The sequence below is a fragment of the Acanthochromis polyacanthus genome, chromosome 1 (assembly GCF_021347895.1).
Source record: "Acanthochromis polyacanthus isolate Apoly-LR-REF ecotype Palm Island chromosome 1, KAUST_Apoly_ChrSc, whole genome shotgun sequence".
NCBI classification, from domain to species: Eukaryota; Metazoa; Chordata; class Actinopteri; family Pomacentridae; genus Acanthochromis; species Acanthochromis polyacanthus.
Genome location: NC_067113.1, coordinates 23,763,681 through 23,776,674, shown reverse-complemented (window position 1 = coordinate 23,776,674; position 12,994 = coordinate 23,763,681). Strand labels below are relative to the sequence as shown.

At 42.4% G+C, this 12,994-nt stretch overlaps 1 protein-coding gene across 2 annotated transcripts in view; it reads right to left on the bottom strand.

The window, feature by feature from the left end:
* Nucleotides 1–1,152: 1,152 nt before the first annotated feature.
* The window catches only part of aqr (aquarius intron-binding spliceosomal factor), a 55,126-nt gene continuing 43,284 nt past the window's right edge, over nt 1,153–12,994 (bottom strand). Inside the window, exons 33-38 of one of the 2 annotated variants that reach the window (XM_051956521.1) lie at nt 10,584–10,669; nt 7,412–7,586; nt 6,015–6,125; nt 3,775–5,138; nt 3,274–3,456; nt 1,153–1,796 (exon numbers count right to left, since the gene is read on the bottom strand). In XM_051956521.1, the coding sequence (XP_051812481.1) occupies nt 4,884–5,138; nt 6,015–6,125; nt 7,412–7,586; nt 10,584–10,669 (627 nt within the window). In that variant the 3' untranslated portion in view covers nt 1,153–1,796; nt 3,274–3,456; nt 3,775–4,883. Of the gene's footprint in view, nt 1,797–3,273; nt 5,139–6,014; nt 6,126–7,411; nt 7,587–10,583; nt 10,670–12,994 lie in introns of both variants that reach the window. The other variant, XM_022214949.2, reaches the window with a different exon arrangement.

The window sequence follows — 12,994 nt, the reverse complement described above, 5'->3', positions numbered from 1 at the left end:
TTTTTGTCATATTTGGACCACATACTAAAACATACAAAAAAATTCAAAGTGATCCAGAATCCAGGACCCTTTCCGGATTGCCACCAAAATTAAATCAGCTCTTCCTCTCACCATAGTCTACATACCCTCAAAATTTCATCTGAATCTGTCCAGGCATTTTTGAGTTATCTTGCTAACAGACAAACAGACAGACGCACAAACGCCAGGTGTCACATAACCTCCTTGGCGGCGGTAACTATGACGTTTTAGATGACATACATTTTGGACCACGCACTAAACTGTGACATTTTTTTTCCACATTTTGGACGACACACTAAACTGTGACATCTTTTTCCACATTTTGGACGACATACTGAACTATGACTTTTTTTTTTTTTAAAGCAAGGAAGACCTGCAGTAAAGAACCACAAGATGGATTTGAACCTGCATCTTCAACAGAGTCCTGTTTTTGAGTTGCCCACTTAACCAGTTGAGCTATCTGGGCACATTTTCTGTACTTGTTGGACAACACACTAAACTACAACTTTTTTTCATACACTTTTGGATGATTTGGTCAAACAGAAGTGTTTTAGTGACATTTTGGACGACAAAGGTCAAGGGCTTTAAGCTCCATTTTTATTATTATGTCATAGTTTAGTATGTCGTCCAAAATGTGACCAAAACGTCATAGTTTCGTATGTCGTCCACAATGTGGAGAACATAACATAATTTAAAACAAACATAATTTTTTAGTATGTCGTACTAAACAATGATGTTTTGGTCACATTTTAGACGACATACTAAACTATGACATAACAATAAAAATGGAGCTTGAAGACCTTGACACTTTAAATGTTCATGTTTACAACTTGTTTTACTGCCTCTAGGTGGCCTGGAATGCAGTTAACACAGCTTTAATTTGCCCATATATCCATGAGCAGTTGTGTATCCATTCGTCTCAGCTGTGATATGACTTGGCATCCTGTTTCAAAATTGTGCTCAGGACTTCCCCCGTGACCCTGAATACACAAAAGCAGGTAAACAAACAGTAAATAATAGTTAAAATCCATCTGCAGCCTTCTGTATCTTTTCATTTGTGTTCACCAAAAGATTTCACAACATGGATTTTCCACCAAATACTGTATACAATAAGTCAATCAACAAACACAGAGGGCAAGTTCAAAGCAGTTTTTAATCGCATTAGAAGTTCCCATACAGTCATTTACAAGTCTAAACATTTCCATTGTTAAATTGCCATTTTCATTCTTATCTTCTTCATGCAGCGTCATCGTGAATTAAACAGCAACCACAGACCATGAACACAAAGCCTATTTTCTCCTTACAAACCCATACAAATTGGAAATCCACGGTTAATTACATGTTAACAGTAGGAGTGGAATCCATTTTCCTGACCTTCCAGACCTTTTTTCTTATATAAGTTGCTAGAAAGTTTCTTAGTTATTTGAGCACCAGTCATTGGGGGATATCTCCACGTGAAATAGACAATAACAGTCTTCCTTGAAGTGAAGCCTTTTCTAAAAATCTTGCTTTTGGCCGTTGTGTTGTCTGATCCTCATCACTCAGAGTGGATCTCAGCACAAAGGCTTGCCATGCCTCATGTTATTGGCACAGGTACGGCCCACGTTGGCTCCCTCCAGAAGTAAATCAGAGAGTCGGTCCAGGCCGAGGCAGGTGGTGAGGGGGCAGATGAGGCCGTAGAGACCCCCTAAGGTGATGCCGAGGGGCCAGCCAAAGCACAGCAGGATCACCAGCCATACGATGCACCAGAAACATGACCCACAGTTGGCCATTCTAGACTGGAAGAAAAAGGCAAAGTTTAGAATGACTGATAGTTTACACAAAGTGAACATTTGCATGCTTTGCCAAGCAATATGCTTTCACTATAGTTGAACTGATAAACAACTATAACAGATTCACTGGAATTCTGGAGGAAGTCTGGCTGCAGGACACTTTAGATCGCGCATGATAGGCTGTTAGTCACAACAATAGCATCAGTGTTTCCTGTGAGCAGCAGTGCTTCTTCAGTGATGATGGGAGATTATCAGATTGAAACGTGCCCTGTTGATGATCTGGATGTACTTGTCAGGATTAGGCAGTGGCCTTGACAAGGCATGATAAGCTGGCAACCTCAAGCAATAACCACCAGGCTAGTCTGCCTGTTGAGGACAACAAGCCGCCCACTCACATGGTGTTGAAGACTGGCACTGGCACATTAGTCACCCACTAATAGCAGATCAGCAGAGATCAGGCATAACTTTGGTAACAGGCATCGCTGTCAACACTGATAAAAACTGCAGCCAGGAGTATAATGTGCTGCTATTCTGAGGATTAAAAAAAAAAGTCTATTATATTATTCATCAGGAAAAAACTGCTAATTGGTATATTGTGCAATGTGTGAATCTTTCCTGCCTGAAGATTTATGCAAAACATACAATACATAGAGACTTTTGCTGTGGTGAAACTTCTTTTATTCCACACAGTGCAATATTAAGAGAAAGCAGTAAGACAAAATCTTTTTTTGTGATAAAATCCACCAGAAAAATCTGCCCTGAGGCTCAGCTATGAAGTTGAGATTGTAGAACTGATGACTTTATGAGTGTGAAAGTGTTGTGTGTTGTCAGAGTGATTCCCAGAGCCTGTTTCTAGCTTTAAGACACAATGGTCAGATCCTCCTCCCCTCCAGGCACTACTGTCTTGCCTCTATATAATGTGTAATTTCCTGTTGTGACACTACTGTCACGTATTCTTGGGCAATAAATTACACATTCAACACGAGTGTGTCTCATGGTGGATCCCGTGGTTTGGTTAAACACCCTCACAATAAAGAAAAAAACACATCAGCCTGTAAACCACAATTATTTTAAGGGCAGAATGACATTACACAACCCGGACAAGCTGAATTTTGGCTTCTGCTGCAGCCTCAGCTCACACAAAACACTTCAACCCTTAGTACTTCCCTAAAATTCGTACTCTACACCTTCTGTTGTTTGCAATGTTAAGTTCCTTGCAATCACTTTTAAATGACTAAATTACCGATTTTAATTTTCAAAAAATAGTTACAAATCTTGGAGACAATTTTACCAGCAGCACTTAAGACATTTTCGATTATAAACCGGTACACAGAGAGCAAAACCACATTTGTACACTGTTTCACTGCATGCTGTTAGTCTATGTGATATATCCACCCTTAGCAAAGGTTAGAAGTCTGAGCTTTAGCAAAGTAGCAATTAACCTAATGAATACCTGTCGCGTGAGTATAAAAGACATGTTCACCTTCAGCAGAGAAAAGGTTCTGGAGGATGTCAGCGCCTGGTTTCCTTCTCGCTTGTAGCAAGTCTCCCAGATCCTGCTTGAGGCTTCCAGAAAAATTGTGTTCCAGCAGTAGCCACGTCCCACTAGTTAGCTCTAAATTACTTCAACAAGGTACCACAGGCAAGTAAATTCTCATGAGAGCAGCTGGGAGAGGACAAAGATAACGGAGAGGCTGAACACGGGGAGGATATTACACAATGCAGACATTCATGTGACTCAAGAAAAAGTATGCTTGCTGTCATGGGTTTCTAGAGGCTTACTTAGCAATGTGGTAGACCATTGAGCACATTGTTTCATGGTTACATTTAATCCTTTCATTGCAATGTTTATTCAAACAGTATAAAATTATGCATTCATTTATAATTATGTGTCATGTTGGTCACGGGTTTTTTTTTGGCTTGTCACAACTTTTGCCAGCAATTTAAAGTTCTAGTCTCAGTCGACAGAGATAATCTCTCTTACCTAACCTCTCCATCTAATCCTTTCCTCAGCCGACAGAAAAGCATAGCCTACTACTCCAAAATACTCATGTGAACCTCGACTTGCCGTGCACTGCACTCAGACGATCAAGGGGGAGGGAAAAAAAAAAAGGCATTGCATGGCTCCACACTTGACTGACTGCAGAAAATGTGTCTCTCCACATTCGTCAACACATGGTTCTCCATCAGGTCTTCCTACTGGCCCAAGCACAAGCAGCTGTGCAGCTGACCTGTTCCATCAGCCTGCCTGAGGTATGATGTAACAACAGCTAACCTCTGGTGCATGATAATGAATTCATTTCCAGTCTGTGTTTTTGCCTGTAGGGTTGTGGACTGTGTTAACCTCTTAATTTTAATTAATTTAATTTATGTTTAAATTGTGAAGGCCTGGTTGGGACCTGGCTTTCAAATAGCCATTTTGAAAACAAACATTAAGCCGCCTATTGTTTCCTTAAATTCAGTCATCAAATCTCAACCCTCGGACTGATCCAGCTCGTGTCAAACGCACTATGCCGTTCATATTTCACACAGAATTATGAATGGCAGAGGATTTAAGCTTGGCTGGTTGAGTGACTGTGTACATCCAGAGGGCAAGTTGAAATCCCCCAGCATGCACACTGGCCCTTGAGTGAAGTGACTGACCTACAAATGCAGCTTAGTTGGGGCTTGTGTTGCTGGTATAGGCTGAGCCAATCAGATTTGAGTCGCGCTTAATGCAGAGGAGGGAAGCAGATGAATGGATGGAAGTGTCATGACAGAGAGATTCTAACAAGGCTTTAATGTGTTGACTGTATAGTATTTGTTAGAGCATGCGTGTGAGCGAGATATGTAGAGTAGATTAGAGTCTTTTGAAAAGTATTATCAGCTCTGGTGGCTGTATATAAATGTAATAAACATGCGGCAGACAATGAAAGGATTTCTTTATTTTTTTAATAAAGTACTGATGGTAGCAAAAAGTCAGATGTTTTAGAAAAAAATGAATTATCAGGATTTCCTTTCAGTAGAAAACTAATTCAGAATCACTGACTCCACGCTATATTTTTCTTATGGGATTCCACTTGGTCCCTCAATCGCAGTCCCATGTTCAATGCTCTACTGCTCTTGCTCCTCATCGCTGTCGCTGTCTCTGCCAGGATGCTCTGGCATCTTAGCGTGGCCTACTGTATCCTGGTTTCCTTCCTTCTCACTGGTGTCCTCTGAGTTTGGCTCGGAGCTCGCGTCTCCTTCTGGGGTTTCCTGCTCCATGGGGGTTTCTTCCTGCGGTTCTTGAGAGCTAGCGGGTGCTTTCTCAACCACAGCATCTGTCTTGGTCTGTTGTGGAGGCAGAGCCAGTTTTTCCTGTTGTTGCTAAGAAGCCACAGGAAAGGAAATATTGAAAACATGGAGCAACAATGTTTCCACTTCATTTTTGACATTATACCGTAAAATATACTCAGTTAAATAACTATGCCCTGCCCTGCATCATAGTTTATGTTTAAAAAGTGTTTGATTATTTTTGGAGGCTTCGGTTTGAGGTGCTGTTTAACTACAGTGTGTGATACAAAGGTCTTTCTGCTACTAAACCAACCCTCATAGATATAAATAAATATCTATAAATAACCTACCCTCATAGATTTACAGTGCAGTTCAACAACATCACAAACTACAGTCTCTAAAATAGCCACACGGTTGAGTCCACACCTCTGAAACCGTCTCAACACAAGAAGACGATTTAATTTCATGATTTATTGCAGGATCCTGCATTGGCAAGTGGCTGAGTCTATGAAATGTAAGTGTATTCTTCAGGAGTATTTTCTTTGTTGAGGGCATTATAGTTTAGACAGTAGCAGAGTAGAAATGTCTCCCTTCTCTTTTTAGTATTTTTTTTACTCTCATTAATTCTCCTCTTTTTAGTGAGCACAAGAGACTCCATGCACCACTGACTGTACAGTTAAAAAAACACTCCAGCTTCATTTGGCGCTTATGCTTGGCTTGTGGCCTGTTAATTTTTCACATGCACAACTACAACAATTCTTACGTCTGACCTACTTACTGTACTGCATTAAAGCTTAAAAACTGAGACCAGACAGGGACAGTGACAGCTGCCACGACTAAAGGAAAGTTAATGATAAACATTTAAGGTTAGGTAATGCCAGTGTAGTATCGTACCTTATGCTACTGTAGCAGCAGTTTTTAACCTCTTCTTTGACACACCCCAGTAGTGTGGATATCAAAGATTTTTACCTGTCTGTACTTCTGGGAGGTCTGGATCATGTGCATGTACATGTTGTACACCAGGTTGGCCATCTCTGGCATGTTCTTCACGATTTGGTCTGGCTGTCCAGAAGCCTCTCTCTGAAGGAGGGAAAGAAAATAATAACAAGATTGCTTTGAGTCTAGGAAGTAATGTGAAAGGAATGATAATGAAAAACTCTCTCTGTCTTGTTAGCAATCATTCTTTCAGGCACCACCTGGTCACGTACTGATCTGAAGCTAAATGTGTAGGGAGCTTACAATTCACATGCCTGCTGCTACCTACTTGTTATTTGAAAGCAAATTTCTCCTCTAGCAATCACTGCTCACGTACTATCGAAAGAAGATGGGGATGCACAGTTGGTAATTGGACAGTATTAGTATGCAGACAGAGTCTAACAGCCTAAACTGAAGAGTGAGGCGATCAGAATATTTAATCTGCTTGGCTGTAGCCTCCTAAATAAAGGGGTGATGCTCAGAGGCCCTGTGGGCATCTTGTCAAAAGGAATGAGTCTGAGAACTTCACTACTGTATAGCCTGGGTGTGATTTCATTGCAGTAAAATGGTCAGTCCAAGCACTGGGGCGTTAACTTTATCCCCAGTGACTTAATGTAACTATACACCATGCTTTACTGTTTCTTCAATTCTACACGCTAACACTGCTATAAATATGTATAACTCCACATGGCGCATTAAGCAGCAGTGTTTTTATAAAGACTTCTGAATTAGTATTGTTAGATAGCCCATGACGGCTCTGGTCGAGTGTTGCCTGACAAAATCTGACTTTTAATCTGCATGTGCGTGAAAGCAGCAGGGGTTTACCGACTCTAGACAGACACGCTAGGCAGGGGCCGCATGTGTGTGCCCAAAAGAGCTGTCCCCCATGGGGATGAACACTCTAGAGTCAGAGGAAGTGTCAGAGGCTGTGGGGTATTTCAGACACCCCTGTTGCCACGCATGCCAGTCAGTGAGACACGGTGACCAGACAACAGTCGTCCCATGCTGGCCAGGTGGGATTTGGGAGAGCGGTTTTGCCTTCTGACCCTCAGGCGTTAATTATAGCCAGGCCTCTGCACCCTGCAGAGTGCAGTTAACAGAGCTGGAACTATGGGTAAAGCTGGTTTAACACTTGGGACCAGTGAGGTCCAAGTGGAATGAAGAGTCCATCCAGATTACAGAGGCAGGATTAGACAGAGTCAGGGGGGCTCTGGCAGCTGTGACTTTGTGGGATGCTGGAAATGGAGAACGGTTGTATGTAAATGGACAATGATGTCAAACGTTGAAAGTAAGCTCAGCTCTTATCAGAAATAACCAGCCAGATTTAATGGAGTAGCAGAGTGTCGTGCTTTAGGAGAGTAGCACACATATGTATGTGTGTGTCCACATACAGGCTGTTCCTGGTTGTAGTACTCGTGTGGTCTGATGTGCAGCTGCAGTGGTCTGGCAGTGAGCTGGTTGAAGGCAGGAGTCAGCTCGAAGCAGTTCTGGAACAGTGACACGCGTGCAAAGATGTACAGACCCAGTCTGGCTCTTGACATGGCTACCACCAGACGCCTCACATCCCTGTGGAGTGACAGAAGAAAAAAAGTTGAAAATTGGTTTGACACAAGGGGGAAAAAAATCAAAGAGATGTGAAGGGGTGGAGAGGAAAAGTGTGAAATTTGAATAGGAGAAGGAACACTGTGTAGGGGCAAAAACAAAAACTGAAGTAAAGGGATCACAGTGAGAGGATCAAGAAAAGACCAAAGAGAAAAAGGGATAAAGGCAGTATTGTGTTGGAGGAGAGAGGTTTAGTGAAGGATAAGCAGCACTAGGTGAGTGGGACAAATATAGACGCTAAGAGAGAAATAAAGGAAAGAGAAGCAAAGGGCACGGATAAGCACAGCAGCCAAAGAGATGTAGAGGTGGCAGAGTCCAAGAAAGGGTGGATAGGTTACTTTATCCTGCCATTCTGTAGAATTAAGAGCTTAGATCCTTAGAGGAGTAACGTCTCTGAGGATGGAGGAATCCTTCTTGGCTTGCTGTACTAGCCAGAGTGGTTGTATATCTGCCTCACTGTGCAGGAAGAATATCTATAGATCTATGCATAAGACAAAAAGCTTGAAAAACAGCACACAAGGTAAGAGGAAAATAAAGCAATATTCTGTTGGATAGGAAAACCATGCTCATAGTACACATCCACACCCTTTATGTATACAATACACTTGAGGGAGGAAAGGCAGATGTACAGCTTTGAAAAGCCATAAAAATCTGTTCTCTCACTAAATGAAAAGACGTCCCCTTCAACCTACTTCAGTAGGTAATGCATCTTCATATTGTCTCTGCTAGTTGTTCTGATAACCTCAAGGAACTGTCCAAAAACATTTAGCTGACCTAAAAGTGGGTGTAAGTATAATGGCTTATCAAGAATCGAAAAGCTTGGGAAAAAGGCAGAGCATTTGAAAGGGAAGACCACAAAGCAGTATTTGGTCTGATGTAAAAGAACGTGGCTCACAGTCACATACATGTACTGACATACAGCCAAAAATGTGGAATAGCGAGTCCACCTGAGCACTTCTTGAGATTCAGAGGATTAATCTTTGCAATATGCATGATGTGTTTCATGAATATGTAGAAGGTAAAAACGGCTTATGGGAACCACTGCGCAGGGTGAGTGAGTGAACAGCCTACAGATTAATGCCATCGTTTTTGCACATTTTAGGCAAAAATGGTAGAAAATGAAACTTGAAAGGCTAGTATTTCCACAGAGACAAACTCCAACAGCCTAAACCAATAAGCACAGGGCTGTAGAGAAGATGAACCAATCATGAAGCCTGGTAGCCTGTGGACATGGCGACTGAGAGACGCCCACCTGGGTTGTGCTGTGACATGACCGGGCATTTTCTGTGCGTGTTCTCACGTGTGTGTGTGTGTGTGTGCACATGTCACAGCGCGTCTGGATCTGGACTTTCCTGTCAAAGTGTGTGCTCCTGCATGTGAGCGTGCCTGTATGCATCAGCAGGAAGGCTTCTCCTGTCAGAGTAAGGGTCAGCTCATCATATGGTCAGCTGCGTCCCCTGTGGTTGTCACGGCAGCACAATGCCATGAAGAGAGATGCAGGAACAGGGGAGAGTGGAGGAGGATTGTGAGGTAAACGTCAGTGGTGCACCACATTGATCCCAGTATGGGGAAAAACACAATGGACAGCACAGCAGGAGAATTTCCCACGAACCACTGCTCTTTCAACCTCTCAGTTTACCATTCAGAAGTGTTACGGGCTCCAACATATGAATGAATATTAAGCAAAACTATGAAAACAAAAATGGGATTGATAAACTCAGCTGATGAGATTAGATGTAGTCCGGCTGGATAATCAAACAACCACACAACTGCGGTCAAATTTAGATTCCAATAATCTCATGTGAAAGAAACAAAAACACGACAGTTCCAACTGTGCCAAAAGGTTGTATATTTATGTAGAAGCTCATCACTCATAGTAAGAAGCTGACCGAAAACTAGGTTTACGGGACGTGTTGTTAAATCCAGTAGAGGAATTTCCAGGAAGAATAAAAGCTCTTGTATGTCGCTGCACTGAACAACTCCAATGCTGAGAGTGTTGCGACGGCAGGGTGTAATATCCAGTATAAGATAAGATCAAATGAAAGATACAGAGAGCAGAGCAGGCACTGCCAGCAAGATAAAATACCATTCTCTGCAGCCTGCTGCAGTTTCACACTCTCAGCTACATCAATTCACCACTTTATCTGTGAGATGAGGGAAAAACAAAACAGAGTTTCTTAAGTGTTGTCTCCGCTAGCTAAAACGACCACCCTGAAGTGTGGGATGCAGAGGGGAGCCCTGTATTTAGCCACAAAAGGAATGGCTTATTAGTTGCACTGGGGTTCCAATTTCCAGACTGTCCAATGCTGTGATAAAGCTGTGAGCAGTGCAATTCCAACAGCTACTTTACATTATAGCCATCGGGCAGCATTGGAAGCAGAAGTACTTTGGATGAGTCGAGCCTCAACTGTCTGCGAAGTGTACAGAGCTCATCTGGATTTCATGGCAGCTGAGGAGTGAAAGGGCATTCGACGAGAGAAGGAGGAGCAGATAGATAAAAAGAGGGACCAGCAAGGGAGTATAGTTGAGTGGAAAGCAATGGAACATGCAGTGAGAAGACATCAAACCCGCCATGACAAACTGGTTAACCATCATGACTTTTACTGAATGCTTTTGATCGGAGCTCTTTGTTAGTCTCAACCCAATTATTAGAGCACAGTGGCGTATCTTTTCCAGGACTGTCTTGAAGCACCATTATGCTCCATGCATATTTCAATACTCCTATTTTCTCTAGCAACTTCATTCAGTAGTTACACATAACAAAAAGAGAGCGTCTCCTGAGAGCAGCTGTCTCCAGAGAGCAAAGCGCCGACATTTCTGTTGTGTAGTTTCCCTGGAGGATGTTTATCTTAGGTATAGTTGCTATTACACAAGTATTTTTATAGTTGAATAGCTGCTGGGAGCTGAAGGCTATTTTGGATCAGGTACATTTTTCTGCTTGGCATGCACTGAAGTAATTACCTTAGATGTCCCACAGCTTTGGTGCGAACCAGCGAGAGGATGATGTAGTCGTTCTGCTGACCCTGGAACCTGTCCACCGTTGTGACCTGCACAGACACAAACATATGTATTATTCAACAGAACAATATCAAAGATATGCTAACTGAGCTATGGCAGCCGATATACTTTGCAAAGTAAATGAGTGCTGGCATTTTAGGTAGGTGGAGGGATTTAGTTGAAATGTTTCAAAACATGAGTGAGACTGCATTCCGTCTTAAATTCCTTTTCTTTCTTCTTTATTTATTTTTGCGGGGGAACGATGAGCGACGGAGCCTGTGTTTTCTTGTTATTGCTGTTATCGCTGCGGGCCACATGGGTAGCCAGCAGGGTTAATGCGGCTTAGAGGGCATTTGCCACCACTAGCCTCTTACCTGGGCCCCTGAGAATTGGGGCCATGTGCTGGGGGCCAAGCTGCTTGACTGGATCAGAGATTATTTCAGGGAGACACAGAGAATGGAGAAGCAGTGGTTCTCTGTCGGATTTTTTTTCCAAAGCATAAAGAAACTCGTGTCAGCCAATTTGCTTTTATACCCTGGTAATCCTGTCTTGCTGAGGAGTGTACTTATTGTCGTGAATGAAGAACAGAGCCGTGTGTTGACTTTGTCCGTGTTGTCACCAAACTTGATACATGGGCAGGTAAACTGAGAAGATGTTCAACCTGTCATCCATACTGTACAGTCTATATTCTATGTACAATAGATCGTTTCTGCAGCCTACGTCCACATGTGTAACCATCCCATGGCAGTGTTGCACTATATGCTAAAATACTCAAAGCCCAGCAGAAAGAGGTTGGCCTGTCCTCTATAGATCCATGCTTTAGAGCGGATCAATATGACATCAGCTGCCATCGAGAAGCCACAGGCCCAGGACTACAGCGACCAACATATGAACCAGCCATGCTAAATAAATCATCCTGTGGTTACCTCCTACTGGAAAATGCAGCTTCCGATGAATCGAGGACTCTCTTTGCCAAGCCTTCCCAAACCGCCTTTTGGACAAAAGGAAAGTAATGTAGAAAGAGTGTGTGCAAATGTTTTTTTTAAAAAAAAGAGCGAAGGGGCTAATGAGGTATTTATTTATGTCCCCCTGTTGCTATGTAGAACAGGTGCAGCACCAGAGGCAACAATATGTTGGTTTTACAATCGCACGCGGTGTCATGGGCTCAATGTTTAATGTTCATGTGTGGTCTGCATACATGCACGTGTTCATACACATGAAACAGTAAATCTTGTTTTGCAGAAAAGGAGTCCTTAAGAGAGGAAGTTATTCTTAGCCCACCGACAGTGACAATGAAGCCCAGATCAACAATCTCCCCAAGGCGTAGCATTTTGCATGGTGTTTAGATATTTATGAGAAATCTTCCAGGGAGAGAATTAAAGAGGTCATGTCATTGTGGCACATGCATGTCTGTGGACACAAGGAAGCACACAAAGACACAGAATATATTGTGAGCCACAAATGCAACTATTGACTAAGACTCTTGTTTTTCCATCTTGCCCTTCACAGACAATGAATGCACACGGTCTCTTTGCTGATGGTCAACTATGGATCTCTGCTCCTTTTTTTTTGTGACTTACTCTATCCATTCTGTAATGTCTTATTCATGGCAATTACCACCTGGAATGTGCACAAGTCAGACTGCCAGATTCCTCCATTTTTTATGACAGTCTTATTACTTGGGGCTTTCTGTCTACATGTGTCTCACGATTTCTGAGATTTCACACGATCGGTCTAAAAAAAGCATTTTGAAAATGTTCAGACTTGTTTCCTACCTATGTGTATCCAGAAGTTCTGACTTCTGGTTTATGACTTGGATAAATAAATACTTCCCTCGTGTTTAAAGTTCAGCATCAGAAGAAATGGAACTCAGATGAGCATTTATAAAATTTACTGAGTAAACTTAAGAACAAACTTCATCAAAAATGCAGAAGTGCATGCATACTGTATGTTTTTGAGCTCTTGTGTTTGAGATTCAGTAGAAAGCTTGAGCTAGTGCATTTAATTTTAGGACTGTGACTGGTGCTAATTGGCCTTCCTTCCCTTTTATGTCTCATTAAAGTCAGCAGTAAAGTAAGCTGGCTGTTGACATTTGCTTGGTTTTAGCCACTGTGACACATTGTCAGACATGCTGTGGACCCAATGCTCTGCGCTGTGACCTTTCAGCTGCTCAGCATTTTCCCACAAGAGCCCCTCTTTCTTTTTCATCTCCCTCTCTCTCTGTCCATCTTTCATCTCAGCAAATCTAGCAGTCTGTCACTCCTGTCACTTTATTACTGGGCATGCATACTGACTAAGGCCATGAGCATGAATGATGCTTTATGTCTTAACAGCGCAAGACACTTTACATGGCTAAGCAGAATTTCTGGCGAGCT